The 23,389-nt window shown below is 51.7% G+C and overlaps 4 protein-coding genes across 4 annotated transcripts; 2 read left to right on the forward strand and 2 right to left on the reverse strand.

The window, feature by feature from the left end:
- Nucleotides 1-6,478: 6,478 nt before the first annotated feature.
- Nucleotides 6,479-7,674, forward strand: SCP_0705160 (Anthranilate phosphoribosyltransferase; the record flags this gene model as incomplete). The annotated part of the gene is made up of 3 exons (XM_027760441.1): nt 6,479-6,847; nt 6,900-7,084; nt 7,131-7,674. The coding sequence occupies 3 exons, from the start codon at nt 6,479-6,481 to the stop codon at nt 7,672-7,674; spliced, it is 1,098 nt and encodes a 365-aa protein (XP_027616242.1).
- A 229-nt stretch (nt 7,675-7,903) lies between these two features.
- On the reverse strand, nt 7,904-10,157 carry SCP_0705170 (hypothetical protein; the record flags this gene model as incomplete). Its single annotated transcript, XM_027760442.1, has 7 exons — nt 7,904-8,152; nt 8,206-8,244; nt 8,300-9,177; nt 9,231-9,373; nt 9,423-9,525; nt 9,628-9,757; nt 9,906-10,157. The coding sequence occupies 7 exons, from the start codon at nt 10,155-10,157 to the stop codon at nt 7,904-7,906; spliced, it is 1,794 nt and encodes a 597-aa protein (XP_027616243.1).
- A 521-nt stretch (nt 10,158-10,678) lies between these two features.
- Nucleotides 10,679-11,980, reverse strand: SCP_0705180 (hypothetical protein; the record flags this gene model as incomplete). The annotated part of the gene is made up of 6 exons (XM_027760443.1): nt 10,679-10,911; nt 11,081-11,291; nt 11,345-11,649; nt 11,712-11,751; nt 11,825-11,922; nt 11,971-11,980. The coding sequence occupies 6 exons, from the start codon at nt 11,978-11,980 to the stop codon at nt 10,679-10,681; spliced, it is 897 nt and encodes a 298-aa protein (XP_027616244.1).
- A 424-nt stretch (nt 11,981-12,404) lies between these two features.
- On the forward strand, nt 12,405-22,508 carry SCP_0705190 (hypothetical protein; the record flags this gene model as incomplete). The annotated part of the gene is made up of 12 exons (XM_027760444.1): nt 12,405-12,464; nt 12,516-12,529; nt 12,590-12,630; nt 12,692-12,701; nt 12,758-12,796; nt 12,850-13,184; nt 13,249-16,292; nt 16,340-16,414; nt 16,470-19,145; nt 19,207-20,385; nt 20,438-21,179; nt 21,235-22,508. The coding sequence occupies 12 exons, from the start codon at nt 12,405-12,407 to the stop codon at nt 22,506-22,508; spliced, it is 9,489 nt and encodes a 3,162-aa protein (XP_027616245.1).
- Between the last annotated feature and the right edge of the window lie 881 nt (nt 22,509-23,389).

Here is a 23,389-nt window from a genome sequence, read left to right on the forward strand (position 1 = left end):
TGAATACGCGCCCCCTGAGCCGTAGTACACGATTTCGTCCGGAAGATGCCGAGCCCGGAAAGCATTTTGCTCGTTCGTTGCCCACGTTCACTTTAACTACCATGCAAAATTTGCAAGATGCACATAGAAAGTGCTCCGAGCAAGTTCAAGAGGATATTCACTACGGAAGACCCACCCCAGCTCAAAAACGAGCGCGCCACAGCTGAGTGTCGGAGTTGTGACCAGCCAATGGGACGCGTCAGGACGCTTCGAAGCGAACGGCAATTCCCGAAAGCGTGTACTACGGTGTGACCCCCGCTAATTCAAGCAGACTATCCAGGATCAGTGAGCCGGATTGAACGTTGAGCAAATTGCCGTGGTGTTTCATAATTAGAGGCTTCGAGCTTCATGTTTCGTCCTCATCAAGCTTCAAACAGAGAGCCTGAATATTCAGTGCTCAGCTTCACCTTCAAGCTCCAGGCTCGTAAGATTCAAGGTGTCCAGCTTCTGAGGTATTATCGTGAACTGAAGACTTCCATCCGCCCCCCTGACTATAAGATAGACCCAGTTCAAACCCGACCACTATCGTCACACTGTGACACCTCACGTGCAACCCACTTAGCGCCTGGATAAGTCCCGAAAAGGCACTGAATGCACGACAGCGGCAGGAGCGTCGACATAAAATGAGTCAGCGTTCTCAGTGTATGAGGTAGAAACATAGTGAATATACACAAGAATGAAAGTATACAAGATAGTTGAACTATGAATATAAGTTATATCTTTGCAGCTTCAAGTTCCTTGAGGATGCTCTCTGGGAGGATGTGATGGCCGCGATATTTCTTGCTCGCCCATGCAGCTTGCTTACCATTCAAACCTTTGCGATAAGCATCCATGAAGCGTTGTGCGCGAGTGTAGAAGCTGTGTGTGATCTGAGTCACATCACATCACATCAGAATTGATGAACGCACCGTCGCATGCTTTCGAGTGGGACTGCATCCAATGCCTTGACCACGTTGCGCTCAAGATCGGCCTCCAACTTTGAAGGCGGGAACTGGCGGTATACACGTTTTGCAAATCCCCAGCAAGGTTCGATAGGATTGAGCTCACACATCAGGGAAAACCTCCCGCGCAAATTGGTCAGAATTATATATTAATTGTCAGGAATAGTCGAGATTCTCCGCGTTCCAGCGATTATCAACATTGTTGAGAATTACATGAAATAGACGGCCCCTGCCGATTTCACCCTTAATTCTCAACATTTCTCAACATTAGACACATTTGTTACAGGGTTTTCTCTTCAATTCTTGCTATTATACATGTTGTGGCAATGAATCAGGCCTCATTTACTCAACAATACAGTAGGAAAACGAACTTGTTATTAGACGGTATGAAGTACAATTCTCAAAGAGATATGTAAGTCATCATCAGGTCACTTGCATACTGCCCTGGATAGCCCTGCATGAGTACTTAACAGGAAGCACAACAATGGGGGCGGATGTTATGCACCGAAAAGATCGAAGAGAGGGGTTAGAAAACATGTTACATGAGTTCGTGTGACGCACCGGGTGTAGGAAACAAGTGCTTGACATGGATGGAGGAGGTAACATCGAAGGCGACGGGCTCGGCCCAACGTGATCAGGCCCTGCACCCGCATGCCGAGAGACGCAGACACACATGCAGTGTACTCATTACCTGGAGCATTTGAGCGTGTGATGGTGCGGAGTAAAAGAAACTTACTGGTACTGCGGGGCTTGGTTGACATTTCCACGCTGCTGCGGATCACCCTGAGTGTGTTCAATATGCCTCAATACAATCTACAAAATATTGAACAGAGGGTGAATTTGGTATGCACGGAAGGAAAGGGGATCGTACAATGGCAGGACACTCCCAATGGCATGTTGATTACTTTGAGGCGGGGATCATCAGTACAGTGAACAAGGGAGAAAAATTGCCAGCATACTATCCCGTATCCTAAGAGGCCATGAGGGTTTCGCAGTCACGTTCGCAAAGACAACGTCGTTAGAGGTGCCCTCTCCGATCACACCAGTGGGCGCATGCGGTATGAGCCCAAACCTCTCGACATAAAAGCTCAGCGAAAATCACAGCCGTGGACCTCCTGAGCCAGCCGCCCCTTCTCCGCGCATCGTCTGTGCCGGCAGAAACGATAGAGGGGACGAGCCTGCTGGAATTGCCGTACTTGTTCAGCAGTGCACGATCTGATGGACCAGGAGGGGAGCGAGGGGGCGGCTGTGCGTAGTCATAGTCAACGGCCTCGAAGTCATATGTGCCTGTGCGGACTGTTCGCAGATGACGGCTCGGGGTCGTTGTATGCAAGAGGGTGGTAACCGCTGCGGGGGTTTATGTGGTGCTGGTCGACTCCAGCGTCCGACTGAATTTGATGTGTTGAGGGGGGCCGGAGTCGGAGCATCCATAGAAGCCCCATATTTTCATTTTACTAGTATCCGAGTTAGTCTTTCAGCGAGGCACATAGAGCGTAACGACACACCTCGAGTGTTACCCTTATGCTGCTACACAAGACTATGCCTAGCATTGCATGCCAATATCAGCTTCGTTAAATGCATCCGTGAGGAGTAACAGAGAAAGCACGTACCATAGAATAAGTGTTGCGGGTCCCACAACAAAGCCGTGAATATGAAGAAGAGAAAAGACGGCAGTGAACCAGTGCTTGCTCCTGTTTGGTCCAATCAACGTCATCACGTGCCGTTGGACTTTAGCAATTCCTGAGCGACGACGCGTGCCTCACCCTTGCAAATTGTATTGTCACCGGTCACCTCTACCCATATCCTGCACTTTGTACATATCTCCCTTCTTGATATCTTGCAGCTCGTATCCCCCACCTCGCCCGGCATACCCCCGCCTTACCTGCATCGCTGACTGCGTCTGTCCGGCCTCCACATCTCGCCTTACATCTCGCCCTTGCATCCTGCCTCCTCCACCTCTCCCACCTCGTGTCTTCGTACACCTTGCATCTGCTGTATCGCATTTTTGCCCGCCTCGTGTTCTTACCCATCTCACTCAGTTGGACGCATCGGCAACATCTAATACACCATTCGGATCGCTTCGAACCGGCTGCACTGCATTTACGGCCATCTTTGCTGAGTGTCGAGCCGGTGAACCCTGCTGTTTCTGCTTTTGCTGTGTGATCATGGTAAGCAGTAGTTCAGCTGACAATTCTCTTTGAGAGTGTTCTAGAAGAACTGTTTTCCAAGAGCCCCCCAGTAGAGTTTCTGATTACCATACAATTTACATGTAATTATGAGGTTTTCAAATCAGATCATCATTGAAGTCAAGAAATCGAGCGACTTTCCTCAGTGCGCAATGCACTCCAAATTTTCTCGTTCTCGTGAATTATCCACATTTATCATACATTTCTTCACAATTGTGCTGGGAGGTTTTTCTTGATGTCATTGAAGTTGAGAAATTGAGCGACTTTCCTCACAATGCACTCCAAATTTTCTCATTCTCGTGAATTATTCACAATTATCATACAATTCTTCACAATTGCGCTGGGAGGTTTTTCCTGATGCAGTGAAATTTCGGGAGAAAGATCACATGGAAACCACGAGCTTTGCAGTGAGTCTCCACTAATGTCTCGACATCTCGAAAGTCTTGTTCGTTGTACAGCATTCTTCTACAGCAGCATCTTTCCTGTCCAGGGGGGCATTTGAAACTGGGGCATTCATATCTCAAATTTTGAACACCCTTGTAGCCGCGTTCTTCCAAGATATTTGCCATACCCTTGAAGAGTCCCTCGCGCTCGTGACCAGGTGGGAAGTACAAGGATTGTGGTCTGCCATCTGCAAACTTTCCTTCTGTCATTCGCATCCATCATTTGAGGATCTTCCCATCAGTGCCATATACAGGTTTGCCATTCTTGCCAATAACATTTGTCATAACACCAAAGTTTGGAGCGCCAGGTTTTGGTGGGAATTTGGGCATTTTGCGAGCGGAAAGTGCATCGTCAGCGCGTTTCAGGTGAGTTGGTGCATTGTCGAGTATTATACCATGGTCATCATCTGGATAGTCTCTTGATGCTATGTCCATCAACATTGTACAGTGCTCGAGGATACGTTCATTGGTGAAGTAGCCTTCTCTATTCTTTCCCGGTTTGAAAAGTATTCGGGTTGATCTGGTCCCATCTTTAGAGCACCCCCAGCCATAGTCTGCCAAGACAAAGTCTGCTGCCATGATTGATGCACCTTCTCCCTTTGCCTGCGGCACTGCGGTTTCAGTTTCGTGCACCCAACGCACTGAGCGATGATCATTTGCATAGAAGACTGACTCATCATGCCACCAAAACACCATATGGCAATTACGAGGTTGAGGTTCGTTCTGATCAATGTCCTCAAGACCATCTCGGCTCCAACGACGTGCGTTATATTCCAGCTCAGCTATTAATGGCAGAAATATTTCCTGCCGGTAATTGACAATGTCTGCACGCTCGTGTCCATCAACAAATTGTCCATGTGGGGTCTTGCGCCAGCGGTAATCCATTGCATGCATCCACATTTGGGCTGTTGAGAGACAAATACCTTTTGTGAGTCCAAATTCACTCTGTGTCTCCGCACTGTTAACAAACTCCATAACATCCATAGCACGAACATATTTGCCAATACTTTGCAGGTGTCTTCTGATTGCTGATGCTAGGTCCCCCTTCTGTAGCATTGAGTTGTTCCATTTCCCATATCAATTGGTTGGAAGGTTATGCCGGTCAGCCAAGAATGATCGTGTCCACGTGCGCAAAGCCTTTGCAATGAAGTCACCTTTCTGGTATGCATATGCAACTTTGAATGATGCATCAATCCAGGCTGGTGGCTCTCCACTGACATAGAACCACAGCAACATTCTCATCTGCTCCATGCGCCGATGAAGGAAATCATCACCATCAAATGGCTTTGTTCCCTTTCCATTTTTCCGCCGTGGCCGGAGCAATGCCAGTATGTCGCTTAAAGCAGAATTTGCATCTTCAATGGTGGGTGGAGGTATGTAGGGATGTGATTTGGATGTAGGGAATGCACTGGCATTATCAGGTACAGTCATAGTGTCCTCTGCATTTTGAATCTGATATTGTTCCACAACACCTTCGTGGCCAGAGAGTTCCAATGCAAGTGGCCCATGCATGCCAGTGCCGGTGCTCGGTGGTATTGCCCTGGCGCTGGCACTGTGTGATGTCGTGCACTGCTTATCTGCAGGTGATGTATCCCCGCAACTATCTGCGGTCTGGGCGAGAAGTTCGGAAGGTGGTTCCTGTAGTAATGGTGAGTATTGTAAGCCTAGATTGCACTAACTTACTCACATTTTCTTTGTTTTCCTTTTCACTATCCTGTCTTCGGCACACTCTTTTTTTTGCATGGTTCCCGAGGTTTGCAATAGAGTGCCGGTGCGCGAGCTTTCATTTCGCCATGAAAGTGGAGAAGGATCGTGTCGCCACAGGCAAGAAATGTGGTAATTACTTAACATGTCCATATTGTAAAATTTTATCTTATTTCTCTCAGTGTGTGAGATTTCTCAAAAGTCGGAGACCACAATTATTTGAAGCAAAATATTCTTAATAAGATTGTGGTCCTACTTTTACCTTGAAGGTGATGATGCTTGAGAAATAAGAAATTCTTTCCTTCTCGTCTGCCAAAAGAATGTAAGCGTGACAAAATGGGTCACGTGATAGTGGTCGGGTTTGAACTGGGTCTATCTTAGGTGGAGAGGCCTGATGACTTATCCGGACGAAATTTGGGATTTTTGAGGCCTTAGGCCTGATCTCATCCGGACGTCGGAGGGCCCTGAAGGCCTCCGGAGGTGATCTCATGTCCGGCAGTTCCTGTCAGTTTCGGCGAAGGCCTGATCCTCAGCCGGCCATCCACGCCCCGGAAGCTGACAAGCGCCGACCTCGAGCCGGCGGCGGAGCCGCCGCCTCTCAGAAGCGCCCATACCTGCCTTATATAGGCCGTCGGTGGCCGAAAAGCCTGATGCGGTACCCGGACAGGAACCCAAAAATTGGACGAAGGTCTGATCTCGTCCGGAAGTATGGGCCAAAAAATCACAAAATTTCTCCGGATGTTTGGGGCTGATTTTCGGAATTTTGGATCAGGCCTCTCCACCTATTGTCAGGGGTCCTGACGCGACGCGGGTTTTTCTGGCCATGTTTTTTCCCCGAGGAGGGCACGAGCGGGCAGATGCATGCTGAGATTCCGAACGTCGTGTATCTGCGCGGAAAGGGCCTTAGTAACTTGCTTGAAATGCGATGACAGTTGTACTTCAATGACATATTCGAGGCTGAGTGTTGCTCTCGCCGCGCTTGAAAGCTCATTCGCTGGATGAAAGAAAAAGACCACGCCGCCATCGTCAGTTGGCGGCGTCGAACGGTCTCGACGTGGTGGCGGAAGGTAGGAGTGCAGCAGATCTCGAGGCGTAGCTCCCTGCGTCCGACAATGAGCAGCTCGACTACCTGCTCGCACGGCGTCGACTCATTCTGTCCGCGCCCATGATGTCTGGATACTCTCCGGAAACATTCAAACCCCTCCTCGCCAAACTGATCAAGACGCCAGAGTACTTTGACCCAGACGATCTCCGGATAGCCCTCGAGCATGTATTCACCCCCGACGCTGTCCAGCCAGTGCAGATCGGGTCCTTCCTCACCGCTCTACACATCGAGCGCGTCGAGCGGCGACCAGACTGCCTTGCCGCTGCTGCAGCCGTTCTACGGTCGCGCGCGCTCAAGGCCACCATCGAAGGAACAGAGACCGATTTCGTGGTCGACATCGTCGGGACGGGTGGAGATGGGCACAACACCTTTAACGTGAGCACGACCGCTGCCGTAGTCGCCGCCGGAGCGGGTGCGCGAGTGATCAAGGTGAGCATTCACCCGAGCAAGGCATAGCTGTCCCACTGAGCCCGTCCTACAGCATGGCAGCAGAGCGTCGACGTCGTCCTCAGGCTCGGCCGATCTCCTGCAATCGCTCGACTGTTTATTCATACCGCCCTCCGCCGACACCCCGGTGCCTATTCCCCGTATCCCCTTCACCTTCATCCTCGCTCCCCACTATCACCCCGCCATGGCGATGATCGCGCCCTACCGAAAGGCCCTCCCGTAAGCCCACTCGTGCTGTGCAAGTCCGCCCACTGACGCTCACCAGACACCGCACCATGTTCAACGTCCTCGGACCGCTCATCAACCCCGCGCGGCCGCGCGGCATGGTCCTCGGTGTAGCGGAGCCCGAGCTCGGGCAGCCCTTCGCGCAGTCGCTGCGCTCCGGCGGCGTTGAGCGCGCGCTTGTCGTCTGCGGTGCGGAGGGGCTCGACGAGATCAGCTGCGCGGGCGAGACGCACGCTTGGGAGCTCGCCGACGGGCGCATCACAGAGCGCACGTTGCATCCAGAGCAGTTTGGCCTGGCGGTGCACCCCCTGGCCGCCGTCGCGGGCGGGACACCCGCAGAGAATGCGGAGACGTTCAGGCTGCTGCTCACGTCCGGGGAGGATATCCCCGAGCGTCTCACACCTGTGCTGCACTTTGTGCTATTGAATGCCGCTGCGCTGTTGGTCGTCGCTGGACTTGCGGAGAATTACAAGGACGGCGTTGAGAAAGCTATGAAAAGCATCACTTCTGGGGCGGCGTGGAAGGCTTTAGAGACGTTCCGTGATGTGGGGAAGGTCGCGCTGTCCAAGCTGCAGTCCCGATGAATGAGTTCGTCCTGTGACTATCTATGATATTATAATAATATAGATTAAGAAGTAGAGTGTACGGTTGAGCACTGAGCGTTGGTTAGCTACCCCAGCATGCATAAGAATTGAATCATCCTTGCGGTGTGCAGCTCCGTCGTCATGGCTTGTCACTAATCAAATAGTGCGGAGGTGAACTTCATACACAGTAGGTAAGTTACATCCTATACAGATACTTCTTTGTTACATGTTAGATTTCGTCAATGATACAATCCACGACTGCACTCCTTTTTTCGTCTATAACCACTCTGATTGCCTCCTCGATGGTCGCTTTGAGCTCCGTCGCAGCATGCACACGTCGGCCCCATGCACCACCCGCAGCGGCTGCAATCCCAGCGTAATCCGGCATTTCCGGGCCAAAGCCGACGGTCAACTGGCGCATAGACGCCTTGCTTCCATGGCCGTCTGGATGCATACTCATCATAGAGTGCTTGGGCGACTGACAGAAAGTCCTGAGTGCCCATTTGTGACCAAAAAATTTGAAGTACTCACAGCCCAGCCACCGTTGTTCAGGATTATGGTCAAGAAAGGCTGCAGAAGAGTCAGCAAACATTACAAGCTGCCAAAAAAAAATTTGGGTGCACACCGTCTCATACCGCCTGGCCATCCAGAACGACGTGCTCGGGATGCCGAACAAAAAGCAGCCGTCTCCCATGACAGCAGTAATAAGTTCATATTCCTTACCCGTGGCTTTCGCGCCAAGATGCGACCCGACGCCAGCGGGGAGAGACCACCCTAGACTAGCTCCTCCGGACATGATCATGTTCCCGGGAACCTCAGGCTTGATATGCGCCCACACATGTCCACAATGACTGATCCCCTCGTTCAGCCACAGCACCTTCTCCCCACGGCTGGGAGTCTGGGCTTGCACAGCATTGCGCAGGGTCGCAAGCACGAACGCGGCGGTGGGCGATGTCCCGTTGGGTGAAAGGGCCTTCTCCGCGGTAGCGAGCGCACCCAACCACTCCGCGTGCAGGCCCATTGCGCGGATAGCCCGCACCTGCACGCGCTCCTGGTACGGCTCCCCTACCTGCTTCGCCGCGAGCGCCGTGAGCTCGAGCAGCTGCGTGAGCGCGACCTCCGCATCTGCCGCGCAAACCATCTCCGCGTCCGCGTGCGCATAGCCTGTGGTGCGCTGCAGCGGATCCGCTGCGATAACGAAGACGCGGGCGCTGTTGCTCAGGCGGGTGCCCGTCTCGGGGATCCACGGGACGACCGCGTCGAGGATCAGCACGACATCTGCGTGCTGCAGGTGCGGGTTGCGTCCCTCAAATGAGGACCCGATGAGGTACGGGTGGCTGTATGGGATGTTGAGAGCCTGCGGGCAGGAGTCGAAGACCGAGATCGCGAGGAACTTGGAGAGGTCTGCGAGCAGTGGAACAGTGCCCGGGTTACGCCCTGACGTGCCCGTTATAACCATGGGGAAGGTCGCATCCAGCAGGGCTTCGGAAATGGTCCTCGCCGCTACCAGGGCGATTACTAAAGCTGAAGTGCGATCTGGATAAGTGTGAACACACCGAGTGGGGACAGCGCAGATGGCTCGACACAGGGCCATTTGGCGACCTGGGACTTCGTCAGGAAGGCAGATTGGTCCACCACCTCCTCCAGGATTTCACGGCGAGCCCAAAGATAGACAGGGCCTGTTGGCCCGCTCGTCGCGCTGTAATGCATTTCAGATCACGCAAGATATGAGGCGCTGAAGGACATACAATTGGAACCCGCGCATTATAATCTTAGCGGCGTTCTTCCCGCTCTGGATCTGCCCGGTGAAGCGCATAAACTGACGCACGACCGCCGACTGGTCGGGCGCATCTGTTGAATACGGTGAGTGAACGACAGTAATTATGATCTAATAGAAACTGTTGCATTGGAGGGGATTCGCGTTTAAGAGAAAATTAAGAGAGAATTCCTCACCTTGAGGAAACATTGGCCATTCGTTCTTTGATCCCTTGAGTTCACCATCTACTGTGAACGGGGACGCGCCTGCGAAGATAATGACGGGTGTCTGGCCCTTGTCGACGTTGTGCACTGCACCAGCGAGGGCCTACGAAGATCGAAGGCATCAAAATCAGCGAGCGTTCGCTCGCACGTACTGCCTTGAATTCTCGAGCAGACCAGAGGGGCGCAGAACCACGGATATCGATTGCAGTTTCTTTGCACCCTCTAGTCTCAAAGCGCACCATAGCACTTACCTGGGTCCCCACATCGACATGCACGATCACCGCAGCGGGCCTGCGCGCAACCTGCGCAAACGCCTGGGCGGCGCTGAGCGCGACCATCTCGTTCGGGCACGTCACGATTGCCAGCGCTGTGTCCCCGCGCTCGACGCGCTGCTGTTCGAGGTCCTCGAGTATCGCGCAGTGGTCATTTCCCCAGTTCACGAACGCGTGTGTGACGCCTGCATCGGCAAGGGTCTGAAGGAGTACCGAGGCTGTCGTATGCATCCTAAGTAGTCTGTACGAGTTTTGACTGCGTGAGCGCTGGAGAGAAAGCTCAATGGAGTGTGCGAGAAGGCCATGTTGATGGCTAAAATATATAGCCAGGGTGGGCCCTCATGTGAGACTGTCCGGTGGTGCCTTCCTGAGAGTGCTGCTAAGCCGAGATGGGCAGCTGTAGAAGAAGGCGGCACGGGCTCTGTCGTCGAAGATGCACTCAGACGCTCCATCGCTCATCATACCTCGGTCGCTGATTCAGAAAGTGCAGCGCTCCCGACGATAACTCAGCCAGCGAGGAAAGCGAGGCTTGAGTCGTAGATGAGATTGAGCGGGGCGATAGTGGTAGGGGAAGGCTGCAGAGCTGGCTCATCAATATGGTGCAAGGGAAACGCACTGTACACAGGGCCACGAGTGCAAGAGGCTCCAGATTCTGAATTATTGCCGTACATAAAAATGACAGCGGAATAGACAGCTAGATCACACCACACAAAACACGGATTAAGAGGTCCGCGAAAACGGACGTGCAAGTATTATCCCCACCGACTTCCCCCCGTTTCCTTGCCATACCCACCGCTAATGGGCTGGAACCGACTCTTTCGTCCGCCCCCCAGCTCCCGCGCAGGGCGGTGATGCGTGTTTGGCACGGACATTCGCGGCCGTTGCGTGCCTGAAGAGGATGTTGCACTGGCGAAGTCGATCTGCCGCTTGCCGCCGGTAGCGTGTGCGGCCGACTGTTGCTCTGAGCGGACCTTTTGGTACTCAGCTTTGAGCGGGGATAAGTGCATGGCCATTAGCATGTGCAAAAGGTCCGGGGATTCAGAGTCGCATGGCAGAAGAAATTGTCGCCGAGATGCGAAACATGCAAGCGATCGGGTAGAGGCACAGAGACAAAGGCATGAATGTGAGTTCCGTTAGAGTAGATACGCACGTACCGATGCGGTCCGCGTACCACTCCTCGTGCATATCACTAGGATCCCAGAGTCGTCTTGGGAAATTGGTCGCGCGTTCATCAACGTCGACGAATTCGACGAGTTTCGCATACAAATGCGGATTTCGGAAGGAACGGTTCGACATGAGCGAGTCGTTAAAGTGCTTCGGATTCGTTGGATCCCGTTTAAGTGCCAAAAACTCGGTGAGCTTCGCCTGATTCAAGGTCAGTCTCATGGAGCTTCTCAGCTACATGGTCAGTGACGTGCCTCGATCGCGGGGTCGCAGGGCTCCGACGACTCTGGCGGGATGCCCCAGTCCTCCACGCCTGGTATGGGCGGCGGTCTGAGAGCCGCCCGGACGCGCGTCAGCTCATCTGAAGGCTCTTCGTTGCTTTGCAAGTGCGCGTCATCAGTATATTCCTCAGCGTGTTCCGGGTTTTCTGAACTGTGCTCGTCGACCCCGGCAGAGTTCGAGCCGGGGTCATTGAGTTCGTCGGAGAGACGCGAGCGCGGACGCGGCTTTACGTGTGCAGGCCGACGGATGACGACCTGAGGTATTGTCCGGCGTGCCGCTGACGTGCAACGAAGTCAACATAGATGGAAAAAAAAAACAGGAAGGCGGAGTGCTGCTCACATTCTGATGCCGCGTCAGATCGCGCCCTAAGCGGCTTATCCTGACCCAGACGGAAGAAAGAGCGAGCAAAGAGGGAAACGGGGACAAAAGGACGCGGCGGTGAAGACTCTCACATCAGTGACTGTTTTCTGCTGCTGTTCCTGCGAGTTCGACGTGGAGGGTACGTTCGGATCTTCGTGGTCGCTGAGGTCGTCGCCGTAGGCGACCAAGCCTGCCAAGAGTGTCATTCTTCGCTTGTAGGTATGCTAAGAAGACTTGCCATGCATCATTTTGGTAATGAGGTTACGTTGCTAAGCTTGCAGTCTACGTTGAGTGCAAGATGAAGTGGTGAGCGGGAGGAAAGAACAGGCAAGCGCTACACATGTCGCCTCGGCATTCTCCGGGCCCCTGCTGAAGGTGACCTATTTTCGCTCGTACTTATTATGTTGCTAATTACTTCGGTTGGCTTTGCTCTCGTATTTCAAGAAATTCATTCTACGTACATCCGCTCACCCTTCGCTCGCACTTACCCCACTGGGAACGAGGCTTGCCCATAGTGGCTCGGAGTTTCACAGTATTGCGCACTCGTAATATTTGCTTGTGCTGCTACGGCGACTCTGGGCATACTCTGATATGGTGTTGCATTCCCCTTCGACGGGAGAAGTTGGAAATTACTGTTGAAGACATGCAAAGGCCGCCCATCCTTCTTTGTGCATGCTCATGTCCTATCTCTTATCCGCAGCATCAAGCCATGCTATTGCCGATTCTATAGAGGTACGATTCATGGTCATACGGCGAATAATTGGTCTCAACCTGAGTGCATAGACTGTGCATACGTGGTTCATGGAAGGAGTATGATATCGCTTGTTATTTGAGCGACACATTCACCAGTTCACCAGGGAAGTTTTGTGCCGCAGAAGAAATTCAAACGCCCATAACCGTGCCCGTCCTACTACCCGATCCTTCGGAAGGATGCTCACGTGCAAACTTTATCGCTGTAGGCGTGGGTCGGTGGGAATCTACGGAACTGGGATAAAGCCCTATTCTCGCTCCTTTCCCCTGTTTAGCTATCTTGTCGTTCCACTGTCAGGTCTGCCCGCGAGGATGTGCGTCGGGTTTTCCATCCTACATGGGACACCTACTAATCGTGTTTTACCAGGGCTAAATCCAATCACCGTTCGAAAGTGCTCGCCAGTTACCAGGGCGTATCCAGCGATGATCTGAATCGAGATCATGAAGAGCTGGCGTACATCGCCAACCATACATTCTTCCCACTCAAAGTCCCTCAGAGGTCAGACCAGTCTCGCGTAAACGATCGCGCTATGTGCTCGATCGTCTGTCGGTTTGCCGAACAGTATCGAGAATGCGCAGAAGTTGACCGAACACTTTGGGATCCGATGATCCGCATGCTAGAGAACCTACGACGAATTGAAACTTGTGAAGTTCTTCCTGCGGAGGACATACAACACCAGATAACATGTATGCACATTGGAGGTATGTCGAATTTCTGAGAGAATCGACCGCGTGTTATGGCTGACAGTTGTGGCGTTCGCAAAAGATAGTGTGGTGTTCTATGTTCGCGCCCAGAATGCCGCTGTTGTTGTTCGCAAGTTTGCCGAGGAGTTTGTGTTCGAGTCGTTCGAAGTCGCCCCCTCTACTGCAGACGTCATGAAAGCAACGGGGAAATTGTTGTGCTCTTATCCAGGTCCCGCGATTGCTGTACCCAACGACATCGTGGAGGATGTCCATTTTCTCAAGGAGTTGTCCTCGTTTCTAGCTCAGATGAGTGTAGATGAATTGGACTCCGCAGCGACGACGAGGAAAGCGGGATCAACGGTTGTGGAAAAAAGGGATTCTGCCTCTCCCAGGTACATTACCCAGCTGCTCACCGGGATACTTCGTGGCGTTGGTCGTCCTGCGGATGTCGATCGGGTCTCTAAGCGAATCAATGACGACATCCTGTGGAAGGACGCATATTTGCCGTGGCGGAGGTCTCCGCTATGGCTTGTCATCCGGGTCGCGTTGCAGACGTCGCTCGGCAGGGCCAACGCCCTTTCAGAGTACAAGTTGTTTATGGTCTTTTTCATGTCACGTCTCCTGCGGCTGACGGTTCAGGAGGAGTTCGCTAGTGATCATCTGTACTGCTTCAGGGCGAAACTCAGCAGGCGACTCTATAAGCTGGGTTCGTCCGCCCCTTTGTTCATCACGCAAGAGGTGAAGGAGGCTGTGGACGAGACGGAATCGCTCCTACAGCAGCGATGGCAGAAGATTCAGGAGCAGCAAGCTGTATCCCCACCTTGGTCACCCTCCACGCTGGACGTGCAGTCCGACACACGTCTCACTCTTCATCACTCTCGGGATTATATCTCCAAGCGGCTGACGACCAAGAGTACCGCCAGCGCAGCATGCAGTTTTGAGCCCAACCACACTCGTCGATTGCGCGACACTCATTGTTGCGACTTTCGCACGTTCGACGAGGGTGTTCTATCGACTGCATTTGCTGCGGATGGCGATATTTATGTGGCTTTAGCCGACTTCGAGATGCTGGTACAGAATCGCGTGGATAATTGGGTGGCAGAATGCCTTCACGATGAATGGGCTTGCGTCAAGCTTGCTAAATGCATCGAGCGGTATTCTGAGGCGGCTCCGAAGGCCTATGACAGGAATCCGGAGGATCAGTCGATTGCGCTATTAACGATATTCGAACTCTGGGTTGCGCTGGATAAACTTGCTGTCAATCAATGCCCGCTGCTACAGGACTATTCCCCTGAGGTGCCTCACACGCTCTTTCAACCCCTACTCCTCCGAAAGCGTGTGCTGCTCGACCGTCTGTCTCGCATCGAGGGTTACTTGGATCGTCGGCGCAAGCGCGCTCGCGGTGGTTGGTCCGTGTTCAATGACAAGATGGACGCGAATTCGCTCGCTGTTCGCTTTTTCTCTGAGTCGCCTGGACTACAGACGCTCAAGGAACGCATTCAGTTGGATGCAAAGGCAGAGCGGGCGAAGAAATGTGCTGAACTGCAGCAAAGCAACAATCAGCATAGAGACCTCATCGCACAAGCCGCTTTGCATCCTCACGTCTACATGGTTACCAGGAAGGGGAAACGGATCCACGTCGGAGGACACAAATGCGAGAACTGTTCGTTGACCAATCAGGCAAAACGCATGAAGATAGTTCCTCATGAGTGGCCTCTACCGGAAGATGAGTATGCAGCGCAGGCTACTGTTTTTGAGCTGGAGTGCCCGGTTTCGTTTGGTGCATGGCGGGCGGCAACATATCATATTCTTCATGATGTTTGTCAGAACAAGACTCCTCAGCATGCATCGCCCCCGTTGATTCTCAAGAAATATACCGCACTCATGAAGTATGTCAAATTTGAACAAAGGTTTACACGAATATCGTTCGCTTCGACGACAAAATCATTTCTGCAGGCACATTACAAGACAGTATCAATTCCTGCAACAAGTACTTCCGTTTGTGTCAAGAACGGCCTCACTTACCGACTTTATGATAGCCAAGGGGACGAGTGGGCTGCGAACTACCTTCAAAATTCCAGCAAAGTTGTCCAGCATTGTACCTTTTCACTTTCCGGTACAAGTCGATATCGAACCATGCAGTACGCGATTCAGGACACAAAGCATTGTCCGAACGAAGTTTTGGCATGTCAATCGGAGTGTCCAGCGGACTTGGATCTACATGAATACACTGCTTTTGGCCTACTGCGCAGCGGGGCACTACTACAATGGTTGAATATTCTCAGATCGATTCATGCTCGAGAACTATCCTTCGACAGAGAGGAGGTCCACCTTCTATTAGTTCAAGCCATCTGGCAGGTCGGGCCTTGGTGCGATGCTATACGAACGTCGCATGTAGAGCCGAGTGATCGTGATTTCGGTTTGCTCCTTCTCACCGAGCTGCGAGACCTATTATCTAGCATCGAGGGCAATTGGTCAAACGCCACGTCTGCGAAATCAGTCATCATGCTATCATGTCGCCTCCTCCCTTCGACCATGGACCAGGACGTTAGGGAGTCTGCCTATGGCTTGTTGCGCGACGCACGGCGTATAACCTTCCGATGGTTGCATGAGCTATCAGAGAATTTGTCCAAGGCCGTCCGCGAGGATGAAATTTTCAGTCTGCAGCTACGCATCTGTGCCATGGCCGCGATATGCCGGAGTACGTATGATGCGGATCTTGATGATTTGGAGGCATTGTTGGCTTCCGAAGAGGATGTTTCTGTCCTCATACAGTGTGCAGTCCACCTCCATGATAACATTCCAACCGAGAAAGATATCCCGTCCGATTTATCTCTTCTACTGGCGCGAGATCGGCGTCTTTCTCATTTCTTGGAGCCGGCACTGATTCGAAGAGTCTCCGGAGTGCTGGATAAACCTGTCGCTACACTGTGGCAGGAATTTCAAGAAGGACAAACTTGGGTACAGCTGCAGGAGCCCAACGATCGTTGGATGACCGTGGCTTATGATCATACAACAGTCCATATCAACGTTCTCAATGGAGAACTGTTAGTAGGTGGCAAGCCTGTGGGGCGTTTACCGGGCGCAATAGTCACACATCCCGACTATACTCGAATCTTCTCCAAGGCAAGTCATGTCTCGTGTTCATGACGCTAGCTCTGATTACCGTCCAGAAAATATTGGATGTCATTCCGTCCGACATGCCAGGTATGGCTTTCGCCACTCGAGCTGATGTCTTCGGCTTCCATGTGCGTCTTTCGTCCTTCTCGTCCCTCAATCGCAATTAATGATGGCGAGTTATAGGTGCACTTTGCCCTCGATCCTCAGTGTGGCCAGTTGACCATCAAAGCAAGATCTGACTCAACCGTCTACGAGGTCATCCCCCACAGCAAATTTGTTGGAGATTTACCCACACCTCTGATCATTGACTACGTGCATTGGTTGAAGATAGATACAGATCCGAAGCGTGCCGAAATCGAGCTCCGGCCCTTGGGAGACTTGTGGACACCGTCGCTAGACAATTGGCGCATTCAGTTTTCGATGAATGGTCATTCGACAATGTGCCGGAAAGATACATGGCTAGTGGACAATTGCAGCCCTTCATTAGCCATGGTCTCAGAGCGTCTGCGACCACTGGAATGCGCCGAACATCTAATCATCACGCTTTCCGCGGGTAATTGCCTCTTGGTCGATCTGCCGCGTTTCGAGTTGTCTTTTGTCGTGGAGGATGGGGAGCTGATGTCCAGAAATTGGCGGGGTCTCATTGTGGACTCCAATCAGTCATCGAAGACAATGCTTGGACTGTCGTCGCAGCTCGTTCTGACTCAAAGAGCGAGCACCTCCTCCCTTCCTCCAGAACGCCATGTGGTGATTCCCATTGGCGATATCAAGTTTTATTCCTCTGGACATCACGTGAAGGTCGAAGTAGAAACAGGAACGACGAGTCGAACACGCTATCACAAGTACAGAATTGACTCTAATCTCGGATATCTAGTTGGCAATGGTACTCTTCTCAGCAAGCTATACCAAGTATACCTCCATGCTCTGACTAGTCACTGTCTTCCTGACCCTCTGACTGGACGGACGGGGATAGAGGAAGCATTAAGCGAGTTTCGGTCCGCTCGCTGTCTGTCATTCCAGAAGCTTGGGCCCGACGAAGTGACACTTTTGACCCAGATTGGTGCTCTGACCCCAGAGCGTCAATTCTATCCGGCACATCTTCGCGTCATGCAGACTGTTCATTGGTCTGACCTCAGCCCCATATCTCAGCGCACCGACTTTTGGGATTGCACTGTGTCGATCTTGAAGCATGCACAGGATCTCGTGAACATATTCTATCCGGAGAAGGACATGACATCGCTCCTGTTGGATGCGTTGCAAAAGCAGACGAGTGACCGTCACTTGCAGAACAGGGCTGCTGCTCGCTCTAACACCATATATGGGCACGAATACTCGACCTGGGCCACAACAGATGGAGATGACCTTCCGTATACGACAAGGGATTTGCCGCAGGACTGTTGCAGTGAGCAAGAAGTTGCCGCTGTCTCTGCTCTGGTCCACAGTTGGCCCACGAGGTTGCCTACGATAACTGATCTACTCAAGGTCATGGTATCTTGGCAACAACCAGTATCTGCAGCTGAAGACATTGCCATGTCTTACCGCAGGGATTGGCTCTCACCAGTTCTGCCAGCTATATGGCTGTCAGTGTATGAACAGTGCCGGACCTCAAGTGCGGGGATACAATCAAAATTGCTCTTCATTCTAAGTGCAATGTCATACAAGCTGAATGCATCTCATCGAATGCAACTGATCGGGACCATTTTGGCGTTTGCAACGACTCCGCAATTTCGATCTTTGCAACTTCCAACTATGCGCTCAGGATCGTATAATCTTGCAGACGGATTTACTCCTAGGGAGGCTGAACTCCATGCCCTCGCCATCACATTCACCGTTCCATATGATCCGCTGACTTTCTTCCTCGCTCTTTCAAGAGGAGCGCTCGAGACAGAGGATGAATTTGCGGAACGCCGTCGTTCCCACCACGACAAATTCTGTGCTTCCAAGGCACGTGAATTGGTAGGCTGCTTGATTCGCCAGTGGCCTTGTCATACACCGTCTACACCTTCTGGGTATTCAAATGTCATCAATATCACGAAACTCATGTTCAGCGCCAACTTGAAGTTTCGAAGCTGGTATCAGAACAGAGAACTACAGAATCACTTGACACAGGTCCAGCATGTGCTTCACCAGGTGCGAGAGCTAGATGCTCACCCAAAGGTACCACGCTATGTTGTTCATCCTTCTTTACGCACAACAACTGCTCCGAAATGCTTCATTGATGCTGCCGGTCTTTTTAAACGAAAAGCACCTGCTTTGGATGTCCTTGATCATGATGCAGAGGTGTATCAGGGAGAGACATTCTATCGACTGTCGGCAGGTTCTTTCAGAACAGAGGAACTTGGGCTTCTAATCCGAGAGTTTGAGCATCATCACAGCTCTACTTTCAAACAGCATTATGGTCATCATCTGGAATGCAGTCGAGCGATTCTCGAAGCTCAAGAGGGTTCTACCGTGCCGTATTTTCCTCCAGACACGTTCAAATACTTTCAACATTATCGAGATCTCTGCCACCAGGCTTTCAATCAGTCTACTGCCACCATACAACGATCCCTAGGTCCCCGCAATCTCATCGAGCAACTTTTTTGCACTTCGGGGCAATGGCCACGGCTGTCCGAAAAGAGTCTGTTGCGAAATTTGGCATCAACCTCTCAAACGCGCAGGATGCTGTCAAAGGAGTGGGAACAATGCCTGGTATCCTACGCCCGAACATGCTTGCAGTTTCAGCGCTCGCAGCGATTGATAGAGTACCTTCAACAGAAACGGTATGAAGATCTTCTGAAAGAGCTCGACAATCAAGAGTCTCGCATCGATCCGGATGATTCAAGCTCCCTGTTGAATGCAGACTGGCTTCTTGTTCAGGTGCTCTTGAATCTCTCAAAATATATGCTATGAAGTTGACCTCACTGGCGTTTGTACTCAGATTGAAAACAATTTCTTAATGCGCCCACTTCAGCGACATGTCGCTCGTGAGATGATTGCTCCATCTTCCGGACGAAACACGGTCTTGCAGCTTAACATGGGTGAAGGCAAGTCCGCAGTCATCGCCCCTCTGGTCGCGACAGCACTAGCAGATGGTCACAAGCTTACCAGAGTCGTCGTGCTGAAGTCTTTGGCTTCTCAGATGTTCCATCTACTGGTAGATCGTCTGAGCGGCCTGGCAAATCGCAGAATATTTTATCTTCCATTTTCCCGCGACGTACGAATGGCGCCACAAGTCGTCGAGCGAATTCGGAGTCTCTACGAAGATTGTATACGCGAGCGAGGAATACTGGTTGCGCAACCCGAGCACATACTTTCGTTCAAATTGATGGGTATTGATCACTCAGGAGACTCTGTGTCGCAGGATGGGCAGGTCACAAAAGCTCTGCTCGAGTCGCAGCGTTGGTTGGACACGGTCGCCAGAGATATTCTCGATGAAAGCGATGAAATGCTCAATGTTGGATACCAGTTGGTGTATACTGCCGGTCAACAGAGGCCTGTGGAGGATCACCCTGATCGCTGGAAGACAACACAGCATGTTCTGTCTCTCATCAAGGATCATTCCTCTCATGTTCATAGGCGTTATCCAGATGAGATGGAGTTCGTTCCGGGTCCTAGTGGAACATATCCGATGATTCGCATCCTTCGAGATCACGCATGGGAAGAGCTAGCTATCGGTGTTGCCAAACATATCGTGAACACTGATCCCATCCTCAGACACCTCCCTGAGAATGTCCGTGAGGCCACGCTCATGTTTATTACAGAGAATGCTAGCAGTGTACCTGGCTCCGGAGTCCGGTTGCTTGAACAGCACTGTAAAGGTGACGGGCTGTGGAAGAAGCTGTTGCTTTTGCGAGGCCTGCTCGGATACGGACTGATCGGATATGTGTTGAAGGAGAAGCGTTGGCGGGTCGACTACGGTTTGGATCTAACGCGAACTCTGCTGGCCGTGCCATACCGGGCAAAGGACGTTCCCTCTCTGAGAGCGGATTTTGGACATCCAGACGTCGCCATCGTGCTCACTTGTCTCAGTTATTACTACGGTGGCTTGACGAGCGAGCAGTTGAACACTTGCTTTGAACTGTTGTTCAGATCTGACGAGCGTGAGGTGCTGTATGAGGTATAGCAAATATTGTGCAAATTAGTCTCCTCGTGCTAATATCTATTTCCAGTCATGGGTCCGCTGCAATGAAGCAGTACCGCCATTCTTACAACAGCTCATAGGCGTCAATTACGAGGACTCGTACCAATGGGAACACTTCCTCATACCTTTGTTCAGGCAATGCCATGCCGTAATCGACTTCTATCTGGCTGAAGTGGTTTTCCCCAGAGATGCAAAGGAATTTCCTGAAAAATTGTCTACCTCGGCTTGGGATCTGGCCGAGACACGGACGCATGTGACTACTGGCTTCAGCGGTACCAATGACAATCAGGACCTGCTCCCATCCAGTATCACCCAGCACGATCCTGTTGATCAGCTGAGTACCAATGCTCGAGTTCTAGCCTACTTATTGCAGCCGGAGAACAAGACGTACATCTGTGTAGGCGGCGAGTCCGCGTCAAGTCGAAATTACTTGGACCTGCTCGTCAAACAGGATTCCGAAGTTCGCGTCCTCCTGGACGTCGGCGCACAGATGCTTGACATGGAGAACGCCGAACTGGCGAAGCATTGGCTTTCCCTGACGCCCCACGTTGCGGCAGCTATCTTCTTCGACGAGCAAGATGAACTGATGGTTCTCACTCGATCCGGCACAATAGAAGCATTTGTATCTTCGCCTTACAGCCAGCAGTTAGATCAGTGTAACGTCTACTTGGATGATGCCCACACGCGAGGAACGGATTTAAAGCTGCCACCTAAAGCACGGGCTGCGGTGACTCTAGGACCGAAAGTCACCAAGGATCGTCTCCTACAAGGTAAGCTTGAATTCTTACCAGGAATAACTTCTTGCTCACTGACATGTTCCACCAGGGTGCATGCGCATGCGCAAGTTGGGAAATGGTCAATCTGTTCTATTCCTTGCTCCTCCGGAAGTGGATCGTGCTATACGGGAGTTATCTGGCCCGAAAGATGCTGTGGAGACGATTGACATCCTGCGATGGGCGATGGTGCAAACATGCACGTATATCGAGCACCATGTCTCTCACTGGGCACACCAAGGCATTGGTTACAAGAAGCGCCGTGCAGCGTGGAACCAGTTCAAAGCCCACTCATCCGCGTCTCCTTGTGGTTCGATTCAGCTGGCGACTTCGCGAATGCCTTCTCTTCGGTCTGCTTGGCTTTCTCCCGAAGCGCGACCACTGGAAGAGATGTATGGGTTTTCTGCAGGGATTAGTAATGCACTGTCGATCAATGATGCCATGTTCGACGACCCCGAACTGCGTGATCGATTTCAGTTGTTCGGCGTCACGTCGCTTCTCGATCCCCGTATGGATGAGGAGCAAGAACGAGAGGTTAGCCAAGAACTCGAGCAGGAGCGAGAAGTTGAGCGGCCACTAGCGGCTAAACCTGCTACACACCTTGTGCACTCTGATGTCAAGAATTTCGTCCGTACTGGAACGGTCAGATTGGGCCCAGCGTTCGTGCCATTGTTCTCTCCCCTCAACAGTCTACCAGGGTATCCGGGTCAACACGTTTGGTCTGACCGCATACTGGCGACGAAGGATTTTGCAACCACTGTTGTGAGGCAAAAAAAATCGTTGCATCATCTTTCAGATTGCATGGCACCCGTGAATTGGATCGTTTCCAATACTTCTCAGAGTCATTTGGTGGTTTTCAGCGCGTTTGAAGTCAACATACTCCTTCCCATGATTCGACAGAGCACAGTCGTGTGCTTACACATGTATTCGCCGAGAGTCACGCAAAGCATGAAGCCACTTGACGCTCTAAACTTCTACTGCATCCCCGCTCTGCGGAAGAGTTGGCAGCCTAAACCGATGGACATTTGCCAGCTGAATCTTTGGGCTGGACAGCTCTACTTCACCAACCACGAGATGTATTTGCAACTTTGCGTATACTTGGGTATCTGCGCCGAAGAGCCACCAGAGGGTGCGAGAGTGCAAGTAGACGGATTCATCGAACCGCAAGATCGCATCGAGCCTATGAAATCTCTATGTCCGTTCAGCAAGAGCCCCATACCACTCGTGAAGGAACTCATAGGATTGCGGCGCAAAGGAATGGGGTACAGGTCGACGCACATGGGGAAGGTTCTGCGCTCCGGTTTCCTGACTAGCAAATATTTCTAGTGACTGCTGTTGAGGAAAGTGGTGCGTTGAGCGTTTTCTCATTCATTATTCTCGAATTCACTGTGTACATTCCACAGGAGAGCTGTTGCGCTTCGGAGAGCGTTACTGTCAGTTGCGAGTGTAGCTCCATAGGGACAAATCTTGAACATAATAATCATGGCATCGATTGAATCATAGGTGTAAACCGTTACAATAACATGCATGTATGTATTCGGAACGGAGACCGGTCCTCCGGTAGAGCCTGAGTCGGTTACTCAGGTGACTGCTGGGAAAAGGAGGTTTCCAAGTCCTGGTCGTCCTCAACCATGCATCAGGAAATGGCGTCGAAGGGGATTTTCCAGGATCCTTTATAGATCCTGGTATCACAAATACCACTGGAGAATTTGAGGTTGAAGTACCGCTGAACGCGTTCTGTGTCTGAGAATCCCTCTGGACGTGATTCTGTCTTCGTCGCGTTGAGATCCGGTTGACTGTCAGACCATGAACATTGCTGAAATGAAGCTTAAAAGGAGGCACATCTGCAATAGTCAACATTGCAACACAATTAAGTATTCTTGCATATAGACCAAGTTATGAGCATAAATCGAAGCCACAAAAGGGCCAAGAAATGAAAGTCTTACACTGCTCAAGCCACCGGCGCAACGTAAAGTGCCAACTCAGCAACAGATGCCCTCAGCTGCTGCATGGTCACCAAGCCGATGAAGTCGTGCCCTGTGGGTACAGCTCCGGACCCACCTGCATTATCGTGTTTGCGTAGAACTTCGTCCAGAAATTCCCCAAACCCACTCGTGCGCAGTATCCCTGCGATCACTGAGTTAATTCGGAGAAACAGAGGATCAGGCAGGCCGGTGCCTTGCCGTGAAGACATGGCTACTCGTGTA

The sequence above is a fragment of the Sparassis crispa genome, assembly GCF_003851025.1.
Source record: "Sparassis crispa DNA, contig_000006F, whole genome shotgun sequence".
Classification (NCBI taxonomy): Eukaryota; Fungi; Basidiomycota; class Agaricomycetes; order Polyporales; family Sparassidaceae; genus Sparassis; species Sparassis crispa.